Source organism: Carassius auratus, unplaced genomic scaffold (genome assembly GCF_003368295.1).
Source record: "Carassius auratus strain Wakin unplaced genomic scaffold, ASM336829v1 scaf_tig00031651, whole genome shotgun sequence".
In the NCBI taxonomy this organism is placed as follows: Eukaryota; Metazoa; Chordata; class Actinopteri; order Cypriniformes; family Cyprinidae; genus Carassius; species Carassius auratus.
This window is the reverse complement of record NW_020525939.1, coordinates 111,349-129,984: the sequence shown is the minus strand read 5'-3', so window position 1 is coordinate 129,984 and position 18,636 is coordinate 111,349. Positions and strand designations below refer to the sequence as shown.

Genomic DNA, 18,636 nt, shown 5'->3' with positions numbered 1-18,636 from the left:
CAAAAAAAAATCTTTTGAAAAGTAGTGTACATTTATGCATTAATTTAGTCTTTTAGTACTTATCAAAATGAAGAACATTGAGAAACCTTAAGCGATTTATGATAAAAATGCCAATAATTCTCTCTGTGCCACAAATGGCTAGTTTTAAGAGCGGAATCTGGAGCAGATATTAAAATAAAGCAGAGAACAAGAAAGAATAAACAAGATTTCTTATAGAGTTTATTTATAGGAAGTACCTTGGATTATGGTTGTGGTTTAACTTAAGTGCTCACAGAGGTTGGGTGCCTTCAGCTGTTTCTTGTGATGGTCTCAGGCGATTGGGCGGAGGTTGGAAACTCGTTCTACCCACAGAGTGAAGGTTCTGGATCACGAAGCACCATTTTTGATGCTATAAAACAAAAAAAAAGTTAATTCGATCTTGATTTGAACAATAAAACCCAGATGTGGTCAACCAATGAGGAGGCTGTGATGGAGGTTTTGGTTCATCATATTATGTCTGTAACTAGTATTCCAGATATTCCAGATATGGATAGTGAGCACAAGGAACATGTAAAATCCATAAAAAAGTGGTATGAAAACCAAAATGTAAATGTTTAACATACATCTTTCATACATCTTTTTCTTAACCATGCATCATTCTTTAAAAAAAAACTTGGGTATAATTGGATATAATGCTACATTTCTATAAAGCGTGTGAATGACCATGCCTTTTTGCTTCACAAAGAAGACAATAGAGTGACTTTGACAGTTTGTTTCACTTTTTTGTAGAAGCACTGTCCTTGATAAATCGAATTTTATCACTACAAACAATTATCTTCTTCTAAAATGTATGTCAGCTTATGTGGATGCTTTATTTGGATCTTTTATAGATCGTTCAGAAATACACTATTAAAAAAAAAAAAAAACTCTTCCTCTTCCCCTGCCTCAGCGCTTCTCAACAGTGGGATTAAATGCAAGAACTTTGGACACAGAGTAGCTCAGTGAAGCTCAGAGCTCTAGCTGTCACCCATGTTGGTTAATCCAGGGCAATGTGACACCACAGAGTGTCCCACTGTAATTGAGAAGTTGTTGAATTTGTGTAGTTTTGACTAGCTCAGCACTATTGTTGAAAGCATAGGTCTATTGACGGTGACATAAGCCAGCAACAGTTAATTAACTTTTTCATAAAGTAATGCTCATGGCTGGATTAGAGGACTCTCTTCAATGTAAAGTTTATCTTGTTTGTTTTAGGTCACAGAGGGATTGAGCTAGAAGAGCCTTGCAGCTATGACTTACTGTATACTGGAAAGGATGAAAGACACAAAAACACTTTCTTTTTTTTGTTATAATTCAGTTAATTTCTTTTTTATTATTATTTTCCTTTTCTATGTCAAAAAAAAAAAAAAAAAAAAAAAAAAAAACCTGGCAGGGTGAATATCAAATTTGTCAATGTAACATTTTGTATGGTAAATGCTTCTTTACAAAGAGAGGGTGTTAAGAAAGATATTGTAAACTTACGCTTTACATTTATAACTTTTCATTCAACCATGCCAGTAAACCATCTCCATACTTAATGTAACATTAAATGTCAAGTAATAATCTATGGCTGTAATAACCAATACACCAAAATGAAACAACAAAAAACATGCTTGAAGTTTTTTGATCCATGAGGGAGCAGAGCATGCAAATTCACCCTGGCTAGTGGCGAGGGCGCAGATGCACAGGCCACAAACAAAACGTTTGCATAGATTTCTTTTGATACACACTGCAGTTCATGTCCAAATGTTTGTTTTAAAGAGCAGATCACTTTTTTATGGTTCTAGCCCCTGGATTCTGTCTTGTGCTTGCCTTTTGTATTTGAAAATATACAATTCTTGTGCAGAATTCATATTTGAAATTAAGACAGGCACAGTTTTAGTTTTATCCATCTATATTTACTTAGTGCAAACTTATAACATCCAGACAGTGAAAGATATGACACCAACATGTCAGAAAATAAATAAATAAAAATAACTGAGTTGAAAAAAGGATCACCCCCTCCTAAAAATGACTTGTAAACTCAGTCAAGTGTAGCTAATCACCTTCTCAATGGCACACAAAGCCATTTGACTTTTAACTGTGATCAGCTGTGGTCATTTTGATTATCTCAGCATGAAAACAGGCTTTCCTGGAGTGTTTCAACTGAAGCAAACAATCAACAATGGGTGGCAAGGCACTGCCAAAAGATCTCCGGGGTAAAGTTGTGGATAGGCACAAGTCAGGAAATGGATACAGAAACATTTCAAAGGCTTTATCAGTGCCCAGAAGCACAGTCTATTATTAAGAAGTGGAAGGTATTTAGTACAGCACAGACCCTCCCTGGATCAGGATGTCGCTCTAAACTGGATGTAAGAGCCAGGAGGAAACTGGCCAGAGAGGCGATCAAGAGCCCTACAGCAATTCTGAAGCAGCTGCTTGAGTTTATGGAGTTTAAAAAGAGTGTTCATTGTGTGCGTGTGACAACAATATCACAAATTCACCACAAATATGGCTTGTATGGGAGGGTTGCAAGAAAAAAGACACTCCTCAAAAAAGGCAGCAGTCACGAGTAAGTTTTGCCCAAATGAAAATCGAATACAGCTTACCATCCATAATAAATAATAATAATTTTGCTACAAGTGTGATTACATCATATAATAATCACTGTTAATAGTGTTCATCATCTGTTTTACTATGTCTTTAAAAAAAAAATCTGAAAATGTCCGCCATATGCAAATTAACTGAAAGTCACCCCTTATAAGCTATAACTAAATATTGTAAAAACTTAATTTTCTTTAAAGTTGCTTTGCAATGATTTGTATCGTAAAAGGGCTATACAAATAAACTTTAATTGAATTTAATTTAACTGAATAAAGGCCCGTTCACACCAAGAACGATAACTATAAAAATAACGATATTAGCGTCCACACCAGCGAACGATATTGTCTGTATTTTCTAAGCAGACGTATGTCTGCTGCTTTAAATTCTCGAGCTTATTACAGCAGGATTGATTCTGATTGGTTGGCAATGTTTTTATCATTCATCAGAAAAAAAAATCGTTCTGAAAGGGATTCCAATGATATCGTTTCTCTGTGCCTTTATCGTTATAGTTGTGGTGTGGACTCCGCTATTCTTTAATATTAAGAACGATTTTTTGAACTATATCTTTATCTTTATAGTTATCGTGCTTGGTGTGAACGGGCCTTAACACCATTCAGTACAGCATGGTGGTGGTAAAATCCTGTTATGGGGATGTTTCTCTGCAGCAGGGACTGGAACACTTGTCAGGATAAAGGAAAAATTGACAGGGTAAAACAACATCAAATTATTGAGAAAAATCTGCTGCCCTGTAGCTTATCAGATCTGAACCAGACAAATTAAAGATTTTTTACACAGGAGACGTAAGTAACACCTCCAGACTCACATTTGTACTGGTGTATCTAATATAATTTTAACCTCAATGAGGAACTCAATGCAAAGGGTTAATTAAGTGATTCATGGCTATTCATGTCTATGCAATTTCACGTATTGCTGTAAACTTGGGATTCCACATTCTCATTCTCTTAAACTCATTCATCCCATCTCATTCTCTTAAACTCATTCATCCCTAACGTTCTCTCTCCCTGCAACTTGTGTGAATGTGTGAGTGTGCGTGTGCTTATGTGTTAGATTAACTTATATGTCTTAGATTTATCTAAAGCCTTATTCATATTGAAAAGAGAAGTATCTTGTGTTTCCTGCTTACAAGATAATGTCTTAAACTGCCGACCTTGTTACTGTGCTAAGTGTATTCACTATACTTTGGTTCACGAGTTCACACTTACATATAATTAGCTGAAGTATTATAATGCATATTTGGCGTGCTGTCCGGGGAAGGGGCTCCAAGCTCGAGAATGGCCCAAACCTAGAGTACCCCCCGATATATAAAAGTGTAAAATGAACTCTAGTGGAGGAGATGGGGTGGAGGGGGGATGCTGATAAACTGTCAATGGAGACAGGTAGGCTAATTCAGCTGTATTTATACCCTAAGGGTGATTATCTCAAGTGGTTCCACCTGTGCTAATTAGGCTAAGTATCTGAAGTGCTCCTCCCGAACCTTGTTATGAAACTACATATATTAATATCCAGTGCAGATTTGATGTTAAACAGCTCGTTCAGTTAATCGCAGGGCGTCTCAGTGATCAGCCGTGAAACGGTGATTCTGTTCAAATTCCCTTTAAAATCCTAAATGATTCCCTTTGAGCTAATTTGACCTGTTTCCCTTACAGCCCTCAGCCAGAAGGTTGTCAGTGTGAAGAAGGTTTACCTTCCAACATGACAATGACCCACAGCACACAGCAAAACTGAACACACAGTGGTTGAAGGAGAAAAAAGTGGATGTCCTTGCATGGCCGCCTCAGAGCCCAGACTGAACTCTATCGAAAATCTGTGGAAGGACTTGAAGACTGCAGTCCACAAACGGTCACCATCGTATTTAACTGAACTTGAGCAGCTCTTCAAAGAAGAGTGGGCAAATATTGCAAAGTCTAGATGTGCAAATTTAATAGAGACAGAGACAGATCCCAAAGGACTAAAGACTGTAATTAAAGCAAAAGGTGGTTCAAATACTTCATTTTTCCAACTCAGTGAGGGAGTGAGCTCAGAATATTGCCAGAACCCAGAGTACTTCCCATATATATATATATATATATATATATATATATATATATATATATATATATATTTGTGCTAGTTAAGCTACCTGTGCCGAATTGGTTGATTATCTGATCATGTTCCTCCCTTTGCCCCAGATCCACTCCATGTTTTTGAGTCATGCTTTATACTCACCGGTGAGAAAACCCCCGGTCAAAGCCATTATGAGGCAACAGAAAACTGCAAAAAATTTGACTTTTATCAACCCGCTCCTTCTTGCTACAGGAATATAATACACAGCTTTGCTTCCATTGCAAGGGATAAAATACCAGTGCTCCGACTTAAAAAAAAAAGGCTCTTCACTCCAGGCAAATCTACTTCCTCTCAGCACCGCACACATTGAACACTGACAAGCGGACTGATAAAAACAGTGAAACATCCCAGTGCTGGATCCGAAACTGAAGGCAGTTACCTGGCTGTCCAGTCATTCACTTATCAGGCAGTATGTTTTGTGTATAAAGGCAACGCTTATGGAAAATGGTATCAGATAGGCTTCCAAAGCACCATGTAATAGTAAAAAAAAGTGAGCTCTAGAGAAAATCAAGGTAGAAGGACATGACTTTTTCTAGGTACATGGTAGGTATAGATATATACGCATACGCAATCACACTTACATATCACATGCATGTAGCCTACACTCTCAGAAATAAATGTACAAAAGCTGTCACTGGGCAGTACCATTTAAAAGGCTAATTAATATGTACTGTGCTGTAAAATAATATGTACTCTGTATACACACACACACACACTCAGACACACACACACTTGGGAGTCTTTTGAAATGTTTTAGTGAAATGAAATAATCCAATATATTCATGTTATGGCGTTAAACTTTTAATTAATTTTATGGTATTAATACTTATACCTTTGTCACTGGACAGGTGACAAGAATTAAAATATCTCCCTCGTTTCAAATTGCAGATAAAGATTAGGTTTGGCAACTTGTAAATAAATAAATAAATAGCTTAAATAGCTTGAAAAAAGTAAGGTCTTGAACCCACATCTCGGGAACATTGACTCGTCCTGAAGAGGTTTTAATTTGGTCCCTCTCTGCACACTTAGGCCCCTCAGTGCGCCCCCCACCCCTAGAATCGCCACGGCACCTTGGATACGGTGACTGACATCAGCACCTCCCCTCAATAGGATGCTCCCGTAGCACACTAACAGAGACTTGTCCATTTTGTCAACCACTTTCACTAGAGACAATAAGTAGCTCGTAACCACCGTTTTCCCAGAGTTTGTGGGGACTGAGTCTCCCGAGGCATGCTTCACGGATGGCCGACAGTGTTGCGGTCCCTTTGTGAGTCTCTCCACAGTGCTCTCCCCTGGCTAAGGTTCGCTGCAGCTGTGGCTTCTCAATAGGGCTTATTGTAGACGCGCGGAGTGTGCGCGAGCAGCGCAGTGATTGAGCGGAACGGAGGGAAAGACGCCTGTAGTGCAGGGATGCTCCTGAATATGTTTCCTTCACTCATTCGGGAAGAGCGCGTCTAAAGCGGCAGCGACGTGACGGGATTCTTCTGCATTTACATAAGAACATTCACAATTTATCCATTTGAAAGACCAGAAGGAAAAGGTGAGTCTGATTTATGCGGTGTTTGCTGAGCTGCAATACTGTACGGACTGAGTGTATTTGCGGTGCCTGTTTACACATTAGGAATCTACAAAATCATCTTATAGCAATTTAAAAGTTGAGAAATGGCAATAATATTGTGACGTTATTTGTTATTATTATGATGATTTTCTTAAACGTACTTAAAGTAGGCTATATCATAAATAATGATTAAGGGAATATAAGGGACTGATAAATATATACGAATAAAATAAAATGAACGAAACCTTTTAAATTGAATCTAACGCTAATATTAGCTATATTCACACGATATGCACTTTCAAATATTGTCGAACAGTGTGGTCAGCATTAAGATCTGAAAGTTTCTCTCAGTGGCTGTGATGTTTTAATATTCAGCGCTTTTCCCTCAGGAGCATCTGTGATGTTATAAAAGTTAAGGTCTGGCAGTCAGCATATTCAAGGAGTCGCTAACGAAGTACAATTTCTCAGTCCTAAGAGCAATGCTTGGGACCTGGCCAGGGACTCGCATTTGTGATGCAAATACTGTCGTTTGTAGTGTGACTGTGAAAGACTTTTTGATGTGAAAATACCTCGGTGTGAGTTAGAGGTTTTGTTTTTGTTTTGTGTGCGTGGTGTTATAGCAGAACAAGAGCGGATATCACAAGTACAGAGGTGCAGATTTTCCTCACACCTTCGTATCGATACCTTCCCGTCAGGACGCCACTGCAATGCCAACGACAGCACGGAAGGCTCTTAGTGGAAACTTCGATTGTAATGTTAAGCTGACGGCCGCTAGGTGGCGCGTTGAGTGAACTGTTCGGCCAACTTGATGTGGCTTTGGGTGTGTGTGTGTGTGTGAGTGTGTTTCGTTGTGAAGTAAATTTTTGTATTATTTGTAGAATATGTTTAGCTGTTGAAAAGATTATGAAAATGAGAACCAATGGTGTAAAAATGGGATGAGATTGATGTCATTTGCCAAGTCATACTATATACTGGAAAAAACATTTTCACTTAAATTACAAAGCAAGTAACATATTAAATTAAACATGAAATGTTGAAATAGAAAGACTAAAACAGTATTTCATGTAAAATGTACTTTAGGAATCTTTGTTTTAGTTACATCTTTGAAAAATAATCTTTTACATTGTAGAACAGATAAGAAGTGCAGTATGCCTGTGTCGGAAATTAAAAATTTGCAGATTTTTTCAGGGACGGTCTTGGGGTGGCCCACCCATACATATTTTGATCAAGGCCTTTTAATACATTTTTAGTTTATTTATTTTTTCCCAAGCGTACCATGAAACTCTGCAAGAAAATCATCTTTTTAATATATATATTGTAAATGTATTCTTTATTAGAATTTACATCTTGCCTGCTCATAAGCAATAATATCCAGCCCAGATTTTTGCGAAATCTTGTCGTTGTCACCCTCAAGAGTCTGCACGGCGAAGGGCTGCCATAATAAGAAGGCCATATGCTACCAGTCCACACTGTGCTGTGTTTGATGTCCAGATGCCAGGAGCCTTGCTTTGCTCTGTGTTGGAGCATACTGTCCCTGGTGTGTGCCACAATCGCTCTTGCACCACAGGGGGATACGACTAAAGAGTGTGCTGAGATGGGGTTTCGGAGCTGAATCGCTGGCTGTGGCTGTGGGCACTCTCTCACTGGGTGGTCTGCGCTGAAGCCTCAGCTCCTCTCGTCAGATGGCATGGGGGGCTAATGAGACTTCATCATCCTGTCCCAGACCATTTGGGCGATCTGTGCTGAACACAAAGTCCGGGGCCTCAGCCAAGCCCGACAGCGAGCAGATTCGGGCAGGGAAAATTTTTTAGTGGGGAGCTGGAAAGAAAAGAGGAACAAACGTAGTAGAGTCAGAGCATGGCATATTGTTGCCTTGTACAGTAAATCGGTTTTAAAGTCATGATCCATTTTTTTTATTAGTCTAAATAATTGGTGAAAAATCGATTGAAACCATAATGGGTTTGGGAAGGATCCTAATGCAAAAAACACAGATTTGAATGTTTAACACACACACACATACACACACACATATAGTATATATAGTGCCAATACAGATTGTTTTAAACTAGAGCGTCACATTGATAAACAGGAAAATAATATTGTAAAATGAATCAGTTATGAAACTTATTAACAGTTATGAAGCTGTAAAAGAGCTCAACAGAAGATGATAGAGTGCAACTGTTGGATTCCAGAAGTAAATACTAAACTCATGTTCTCCACAGGGAAACAAATTTTGAATCAAAACCTTTTTTGTGGAAACCATCTATTTGCATTATTTCTACTTATTTTTTAATTTTTTTTTACAAAATCATGTTCAACAACGAAATTCATGGAGAATAACTACATTACACATGATGCTGTACAGAATGATGCCCTCGCTAACTATTACTTAAACAGTCTTGTACCTCTGTATTTTTCTCTGATTTTCAAATGGGACTCTATGGGAAAAAATAAAAGGGAAAGAAAGAGACAAGCAGGACAAACGCAGCTACGAATTTGGGCAGGCATTAAGTCACTCTTTTGTGTCATTATTGAACTTCATTTAATTCGGGGTTGTTTCAATTCAGTTCAATAAATGTGTTGATGTTGCAAAGTTCATCAGTTATAAATCGAGTTAAATTCAGCTATAACAAGCTCTACAGAAGGCAGTAGTGTCATTATACAGCTCATGTCAGTTCAATGTTGATTCAATTAAGTTCATTAGCTGTGTCGATGTTTCAAATGATCTAACTAAGACTGTAAGATGATGCCCTCACATTAATTTCTGAAAAATCAGATGGTATTTCTTTCTGTTATGTTGTAACTCCTAAGTTTTATTATTAATGTTGTTTTACTTATATAGTATGGGACCTAAGCAATTTGAGGAATTCTGAGAAAAGCAAACATGTTCTGAGATATTGCTTCAGACACATAACACAAAATCCCAGGGCTTGTCTCCTATGTCCTTGTTTGTTGTGTTTTAATGCAAGCTTGATAAATGATCCATATCACCTTCCAGCTCTCTTTATTAGCCTCCGCTACGCTATAAGCATTCCAGACTCGAAGCTCTTTTTATTTTGCAGTGGTGTCATGTGGCACTTCAATGAAACTGTTCGAGCTCTGAGATAATTGAGACGTGTAGCGGATTATTTTGCCATAACTGTGTTTTCTTGATACCCGTCAGCCATTTTTGAAAACTTTTGTTGAATCTACACAGTCAGACGCGCCGAGATCTAATCAGTCACTAAGCACTTGTAATTCCCCTATAAAGTGAAGCTTACGATAGAGATTACAGGCTTTAGATGAGACTTTTCCCCACTGAGGGGTCCTGGCACTGTGGTCTTCAGAAGCAAAGCGCAGGACGTTCTGTTCTCCGTCAGCAGCGCCGGCCCTTTTGAGCTTGAAGGCAATACAAAGAGGGAATGGATTCCCTGAGGGATGCTTTGTGATTTACTCTTCTGTTCACCTTCAGAATCCCAGCTTTAAATATGCTATTATTTAGCACAGTTACAGCATCTGTCTTATATAGCTTTAATTCTCAGATGTGTTTTTACACCTTTTATTTAAACCCTATATTACCATCAACACTTTATAATAAATGTAATGGTTTAACACTTTCAGATAGCATCATTGTTTGAAGCCCATCTAAACTGCAGGGAATATTATAATAAATCTCCTGCACATGGTTCGATAATTGCAAGGTTTCGAATAGCCATGGACACTAAACCCAATATGGGAGTTTATCTGTCTGTAAAGCGTAGGTCAGATCTCATCTTTTTTCGGACAATGAGGGATTTCCGTGGAGATTTCGACATCCTCTTCAACATCAAAATAAACTGTTGGGGCGTGAATCCTGCTGCTGTGGGTTTGAACTGCTGGAAGGACAGATTACTCCAGAGAACGTATATGTGCTGTACCCAAATCCCTTTTGAACTATTTTTTTTTCCAGACTTGTAAGTGTTTGACTTTAAAAGAATTTTAGAAACACCTAAAAGGCTCTCATGGACCGAGAAGCTCCAGGGACCCCTTAGGAGAAATTTGTGCCTGGAATTCAGTCACTTCAACTTAGAGTGCACACTTTTAAATTGTAGTTCTCCATTGCAATTTGGAGCATGATTTTTTTTTATACACTATAAAAATCCAGTGTCACTTAGCATAACACACTTTTACGGTGTAGTGGGGCCTTGTAGTTCTTAGTAGCAGTTCTTAAGGTTAGGTTGTAGGGTCAAACCCCAGATGGGGCCGTTCACGAGCCACTGACATTGTGCTCTCGAGCAAAGTACTTAACCAACCCCAGTGAGTTTCAGACTGTACAAAAAATACCATAAATCACATTGGATTGGAAAGTGACTGGTAAATGAAGAATAATCTAACAATGTGATATACTGTGAAACTGTGAGTCAATGACATGATGATTTTTTTCCTTTGAAAAATGAAATTCATCCATGTAATGCCCTAATACACAACACCACTTCTATGGATTTCCATATATATATATATATATATATATATATTTCAAACTAAATCGATCAATCAAATAAAATCATTCACCTTAAAATATATCTAATATATTAAACCCTTTTTTATGATTAAGATAATATTAAGAAAATACTTACTTGATGGTTAGACCGTGGCATAATTATTAGTCTTTAGATTTTTTTTTTTAATGGTCCAAACATTTTTTTTTTACTTTATAAAACTGACATTAATACAAAGTACATGTGCTTTAAATTGGATTTATTTTTAGACATTTTTATTTGATATTGACCCATATGCAGTCTTGTGTAAGCTGAGTATGATAATGGAGCTACTCTTTCCATTGTTGGGACTTGAGATGGTACATATTTGCTTTATTTCTCCAATCCTTAGCTCTATCCCTCTCCCTCTGTCGCTTTCCCCTTCCCTCCTTGGCTCCCTTCAGCCCTAAAGATGAATGTGCTCCAGTTTCAGCAGTGCTGTCACATACCCATCCAAAGGAAAGAGCCGCATGTCCGTTTTGCTCACCTGTAGCGCTCTGCCTGCACCTGCATCTCAGACTGCAACCTCTGAAATACCAAAAGTCATGTTGTCTTAATCTGGGGTTCAAATGTGAAGTGGTATTAAAAAATAACAGTAAATCAAGCCTGCATCTGTGCTGACAGAAATCTCTTTTTGTATTTTTCTTGGACTTGTTTCTTTCTCTCTGATTTTCTTCAAACTCTCCTCCTGATGTCTGTTCTCACCACAGGTTTGAGGGCTTCAGCTACAGTCATCGTTCATTCCTGTGGTTTCTCTCATCAATCACCAGTCAGACGGTCTGCTCTGTCCCCGCTACCCACGCCAGAGCTGAGGATAGTGCACGGTTTCCCAGGAGCCACCTCTTAGCCTCAAGATCTTTGGTGCCTCTTCAATACGGAGGAGTGTATTTTTGAATTTCCTTCTTTTTTTACTTTCATCCTTTCATCCAAACGATGCAGATCGGCTCTGCAGTGTGGACTGGACTGAGTGTAATGACTATGTTGCTGTTAGCCCAGTGGGACATGGGCTGCTGGGGGATGACTCTGAACTCTTTACCGCTTCGTCCGGCTCCCCTCAGGCCCCTCAGAACTAGTGTGGGTGCGTCTCTTCAAAGACACAAGCGCAACTGGGTGTGGAACCAATTCTTCGTCCTGGAGGAGTACACAGGAGACGACCCTCTTTATGTTGGCAAGGTAAAGCTAAATTTCTCCAATATTTAAAACGTATCAAGTGCAATGAGGTCATTTATTATGACAAATCGGGCTGAGTAATATCATTTAAATATTATTCACTTTCTTTTTGGAATTCATTAAGTGAAAAAAGGGAAACATAAATGTAGGAATTATTAAAAGGTTGAGAAATATACTAAAACACTGAGTTGCTTTCAACTCAGTATTGTGATACTGTAATATTTTTCATCCTTTTGAGGATATTTGTCGATATTTATTTCACCCAGACCTAATGACATTTTCTGTACTAAAATCTTGTTTGCTGTGCTTGTTGTCATGATGTGGTGTTACAGCTCATTCGATCACTTTTGGTCAGCTGCAGTTGGTAACATTTTCATTCACCTCACCTCTGAAATGTTTTGGACTTTTTTTCTCTCTTGCATTTAGCATTCAGTCTTGTTTAAAAAAAAAAAACACATAAAATGAATTTTAATATCAGGTGTAAATGGGGTCTTTCATCTCATCCAGTGGCTGCCTGTTACCTTAGCTGACATGTTTATTTAGATAATGTTCTCGGGATGCCCAGAAGCCACTAGAGCTGTCCAGTCACTCAGACTTATTTCTGTGGAGTATACTGCAAAGTTTTGTGCCTCAACCATACACAATTTCCGTTCCTCTTAAACGTATGATGCTGTTTAAACATGACTATTACCAAGTGTGTGCTATTGTGCATACACTAGGCATACAGGGACCTTGCTAATAATTTTAAATTTAAAGAAGTTATGCCCTAAGGAATCCAGTTATGCTTTATCTTTTGATATATGTGCTATGAACATAAGGTATAAACACTTTTGATTGCCATATTTTCTGAACTGATGTTTTGAATAGCAGTTATGTATCAGCCAATTACAAAGTGTTCCTTCTCATTAATGCCAAGTGAAATCATAAAAAACCTCACATGCCTCATGTTTCTACCATGATGAGGTTTAGTAATACTTTGTGAAAATGTGTCAGTAAAACACTTAATGAAGTGCGTGTGATGAACAGATGCTCTTCCTGCTTATTTCCTATGAGAATGTTTAAATCAGTAATATATCATTACTCTAAGGTAGGGGTGTGATATAACACGGTTTTTGATCGTGGATGATTCAAATGTTTCAACGATCTTCTTTTGAAGAAATGGAATCATGGTATCGTGCTACAGTGCACATTCTATCAGTTTCAGTTCTGGCACTTCCGTTGCAATAGTACAATGTGACATACATTCTCATCTAATGTTAACTCAGAAAGTAGAGTTACACTCCCATCACTCCATTATTTGCATGTGCTTTAAAGCTTTGCGGGTTAAACATTTCATTAGCGTGCTGTTCTGACGTGCACTATTTCTGTGTACGCACACCTGAAGCGCACACAAACTAAAAAGCCTGTCAAACAGCGCCTGATTGGATATTTCGAACAGTTGATAGCACAACGGATATGTGCTTGTATATTAGATGTGTTCAGTTCTTCACGTGACAGCAGACTAATTGTAGTAAACATGCTGCCACTTGTCAAAGGGATGAGATTACCTAAAAATTACAATTCTGGTATTATTTACTCACTCTCATGTGGTCCCAAACCTGTATTCATTTCTTTCTTGTGCTGAACAGAAAAGAATATATTTTGAGGAATGTAGGTAAACAGTTACTGGTCTCATCTTTGATAGTAGGAGTAAAAAAAACAAAAAAACACTAGGAAATTCACTGCGGAGCAGCAGTTTGGTTAAGCACATTTTTCAAAATAATTTTTATGTTCAACAGAATGCAGGAATTCATTCAGGTTTAAAAAAAAATGATAATTTTTTTGGGAGAAGTATCTCTTTAATGTTAATAAAACAACAAAACACACAGAGAGAAAAATCACTCACTGCTCTTGACTGAAGAACTTTAATACAGTTGCTTTAATAAGAATCAATGTGTAATTTACACAGTGAAGTGCATTATTTTGAAAATTTGTTCATTACATTTCTTGAATGCTACTGCTAAATACACCTACTGTCCTACTGTGAAAAATAAAGCACTCTTGTATTTTAATAACAGAGATAAAATAATGACATTTTATTTTTATCCACGTTGGCCTAAAGGTCTGCCATTCTTTTTTAAATGTATATTTTGTTACCATGTTTTTAAAATAGAGAAATTAGTTTGGCTGTACTGCTCAGACAACTTGCAGAATAGTAAAACAAGAATCGTGAATCATGATTTTCCTCAATATTTTTCCTTCAATCCAATATGATATTTTTACCCCATCGTCCACCCCTGCTCTCTGGGTATTTTAAAAGCTTTGTCTGAAATTCATGTTCAGACACCTTAATTGAAAGCAGTAGAGAATGGATGTTGACATATGCTGTTCAATCAGTCTGGGGTTTTAAAGTGTTTTAGACATCAGTTTTCCTCACATTGACATTAGTGTGTAAATTAACATGTAAAACCTTTGCATATCTGATGCATTGTTTGATCAAAACACTTTGGCATTTGGATGATCATGTGTTTGATAAATGTCTCATGTAGTGTATGATCAGACCTCTCTGATGCAATGTGGATTTTATAGTTATACTCAAAGCTACAGTAAATGAGCCACACAAAAAGGAAAAAAGCATTGTCACAATAGGAAACATCTTTTCTTTTATGTATTGGCTCCAGACTAGCAATGTGATTGCTTTATATGCACATGCTTGTAAGTACTTAGCTTGAAACTAAACGCAAAACAAGCCAAACAATTTCCCATTTTAAAGATAATAAGCCAGATACCCCAGCATGCAACCTGCTTTACTATCCTTGGCTCTTACAATACATTATCTCTCAGCCTCTACATCACACACACACACACACACACACCTCTCTACCATCACACACTCAAACCATGACAGCCAGGTTGAACCTTATTAGATTTTGGCTCCTCTCCAATTCACTCTAGCCAGAGGGATCCGGGCAAAAGAGAAGTGACTGAACACAAATGTTTCCCCCGCACTGAATGATGATCAGTGGAGTAATGTACATGGCCATCTCTCTATCTTCCCATAGGAAAGAGAAGCCACAAATTAAATCTCTCAAAGCTCTCAAATGTTTCTCTTGGACTGTAAAGAGGTTTTTACTTTGGTGCTCTGCTTCTCAGATTAATTTGGTTATTGGTTATTTCTTGTTATAGGTCAACATCTGACAGATTTGTGACTTCCTTTGAATCCTTTTTTTATTTTTTTATTCTGGGGAAAATATCATAGTCAATGTTCATTAGGCAGAACTGAGAACTCCATTAAGAGCAACCTCTGAGCAATAACATTTTACTCTTGGTTTCTCTTTAAAATTTCTTTATCTTTCACGTCTCAAGTGCTGAATGTATTCTGTATTAAGGCCATTGGCTGCCTGCTTGTTCTCCTTTCTTGGCTTTTATGTAGACATCCATCCTTTGATCACTAGTGAGCATGAAAGATGGTCTTATTCATCAGGATAAGGGTAGGATAATACAGATATAAAAGACAGGGTCCTCACAAACAACTTACTATGAGATCTTATAGACCATTTTCATATTCTCTTTCTTTTTATGCCTATGGCCCTTTTCATGGTATCAAGCGCAAAACAATAAAGATATTAGTAGTGGTTGACTGAAATGGGTGTTTTCATGACTGATACTGATATCCAGGCGGCAGGGAAGCTGATATGTTGATTTGTATTTATATATTTTATGTTAATACATATATTATTAATTGCAAGTAAATGATGAAATATATGCAAAATTACTGAATAAGCTCCTATTTTACATAATTTAATATTGAACTATATTATACTATACTGTTACATCTCAAAATCTCCAAATGGCCCAATATCAGGTAATTAAGGCTTTTTAGGTGATATACATAGTACTGTACCAGTATGTTTTTTTTTAAAGAAAGTAATAGTTTTATTAATCAGGAACTCAGCATTAAATTGATCAAAAGTGACAGTAAAGAAATTTCTAATATTACATGCTGAATTCTTTCACAAACATTAATACATTTGATTGAGCCCAAACATTTCAACAGTAGTTTATGCACACTAAATCCCACGATTCTCTACAATTTCCACTTGACATACAATATACCTGAGGTTTTTGCAAGCCAAAGTCAAGTTTTGAGCCAAGTAGAAGAGCAAGAGATGACATTTGGGACACAAAAGCTTTTATTTATCTTCAGTACACAAGTTTCATACATATCACAGAAACATATCATGAGAATGATACATACAAAGTAGATAGGTGCAAGTTGTGTATTCTGACCTTTTGACCCTGCCTTAACAGTGAGCAGAGACTAATCCATGTCAGCAACAGTTGGCTTGATGATACTGTAAACTTCTAACAGCTTATTTTTATGTTTGAGCAGAAAGTTGAAAGATGCGGTATGCTCTCAAATACACGAGACGAACACACTTTCCAGGCAGAAATGTGATGTTTAGACTCCGGGCTGATAGAAGGAAGACTTTGATGCTTCCAGAGAGTAAAATAGAAGAACCTTTTGAAGCCATTTTCACATCACCGATCTCCATCATACACAGCTTGCCATTTACATCTTTTTTTTTTTGTTGTTGTTGTTGTTGTTTCAAACATTTTGCAGAAAGCATAAGAAACCTTTCATTTCTGTCTCTAATCAACACTTGAAATAACATTTTCTGTTCTTGGTTTTATACTTATTGATTATCTCTCACTTGCAGGTCATGCTGGAAAACAAGATTTTTTTGTTACTCTGAACAAAGAGCAGAGAAGCGAACAGAGATATATGTGGTCGAACATACCAAAGTCGAATCTGCTCACCCGTTATTATCTGCAAAATTATACCAGAATGAATTTAATGAATATGTCTTTGCCATTTTGATATCATACCATGAGCGACTGGGAATATTGCCCATGGTGACCTCTTTGCAGCCTGATGAATATGGATATGAGAGGTCCAGCTTGAATAAAATGCTCAAACGCAAGGGATGTCAAAGAGAGCGCAATGAATAATGCATATCGGTGTCTCCGGGGTGAGTTCAGTAATATCAACAATTATTAGAAATGACCCTAGTGTCTCCACTGAAAGTACACATTCATTACAGCACTTCCAGGCGAGTTCACTTCGGAATACGCATAAACAAGTGTCCGATGACGTTAATAGTTCCATCGCACTAAGTTACCTGGACTTGTATCCCGCCACGTAATTAGAAATCTCGCCTCTGGTTCGGAATCACAGGAATGCATCTCTGATTATCCGGCATACTGTATCAAGGCCTCTCAGCTGCTTGCTGTCCTCCCATTCCCGTATTTGAGCTTCATGGGATGTGCAGGGCCCGTCGGTTTGAATCCCTCAGCTGGGCATTGAATGCCCGATCAGGTTCTGCCTGGCTCACTGAGTGCACCAGAGAAAAATACTTTGAATTCAGCCTTAATTGGGGGGTGGGGGTGGGGGGGGTGATCCTTTGATGATGCAGTCTGTGTAATAGCAAGGGTGGGGGGGAAGTGTTCCCAGGCCGACTTCCATCGCAGCACATTTGCATTTCCTTTTTCTTAGCCTGCCAAAAACAACTCGTAGCTCACCTTCTAAATGCGCACTTAATGAGAAGCAGACCAGAAGTACCGCCGTAACCCCGCGGCGAGGATGAGAGCTCCACACTCCTCTCCCCTTCTGGCCACCGGGAAGCTTTTCGTCAGCCAGGGACGAGCAGATTAAATGCGCCCTCCGTCGTGGCCGCCCTCCCACCACATCAATGATTTGCGCAAACTGAATTAAACAAAATGAAACAGAAAAGAAAGAGCGCTTTTTATGTTGTTGATCAACAAGCGTTCCCCAAATCCTCTTTGGAGTGATTTCTAACATATGCTGGGTAATTAAATGCAGCGCTGGAGAACATGGGCCGCTTTTCATCTGCTTCCAGTCCGTACTGGTCCATGCCATGGCCATTTGTCATCAGTGCAGATGAAAGTCATTGGCTTGGCAGTCTCGGCCCAGGCTCTGGTGCCAACCTTGTGAGTATGTGTGCGCGCGCATATATGCCCGCCAAGGGGTTGGCACCTGAACACCCACAAATAGAGACGGTGAAGAAAGTGAATCGTGTCTTTTCAGATAATTAGGTGTATTGAGGGTGTCTAATCACAGAGGAGCTTTTTAATAGAATCCGAGTAGAGTCTTTCTCGTATGGAGAGTGATATGAGCTGACACCACTGAATCTAATGACAGGGAATAAGGAATCCTCCACAATAAGGCTGAGATGTGGCTCGCACTTCATCAATGAAGAGCAGCTTGGCAACACAATAAAATACCATTTGCATTTATATAGCACTCTGCAGGTGTTGATTCAGGTGAAATATTACAACAGAGGGAAGAATCCCATGCCATGAGAGCGTATTGAAAGGCACTGGCAAATAGATCCAGTATGTAAAAAAAACGATCAAGTACAAAAGACTGCCTTTCCTCACAGATTCAGTCGTTTTCCTTTATTATAGACCGGATTTTAGCCCGGCTCTTGATTACCCGGGGTGGTAAGATGGTTTTGAAAGCAGAGGAAAATGACATTGGAAAACGTTACATCTCTTGAGCCTGGAACAGGGAAGACAATGCATGTCTTGGTTCTGTCGTTAGACATGGGAACAGCTGCAGAATCCCAAGCTAGGTTTCTTTCACCTTTAAACTGTGAGCCAAGGGTATCTCTAAGGCAACTGTCGCTT

General features: G+C 38.3%; 1 protein-coding gene across 1 annotated transcript in view; it reads left to right on the top strand.

Moving 5' to 3' along the window:
* Positions 1-5,804: 5,804 nt before the first annotated feature.
* The window catches only part of cdh7a (cadherin 7a), a 52,018-nt gene continuing 39,186 nt past the window's right edge, over positions 5,805-18,636 (top strand). The window contains exons 1-2 of the mRNA XM_026252733.1: positions 5,805-6,262; positions 11,487-11,949. Coding sequence (XP_026108518.1) covers positions 11,710-11,949 — 240 coding nt within the window. The 5' untranslated portion in view covers positions 5,805-6,262; positions 11,487-11,709. The remainder of the gene's footprint in view (positions 6,263-11,486; positions 11,950-18,636) is intronic.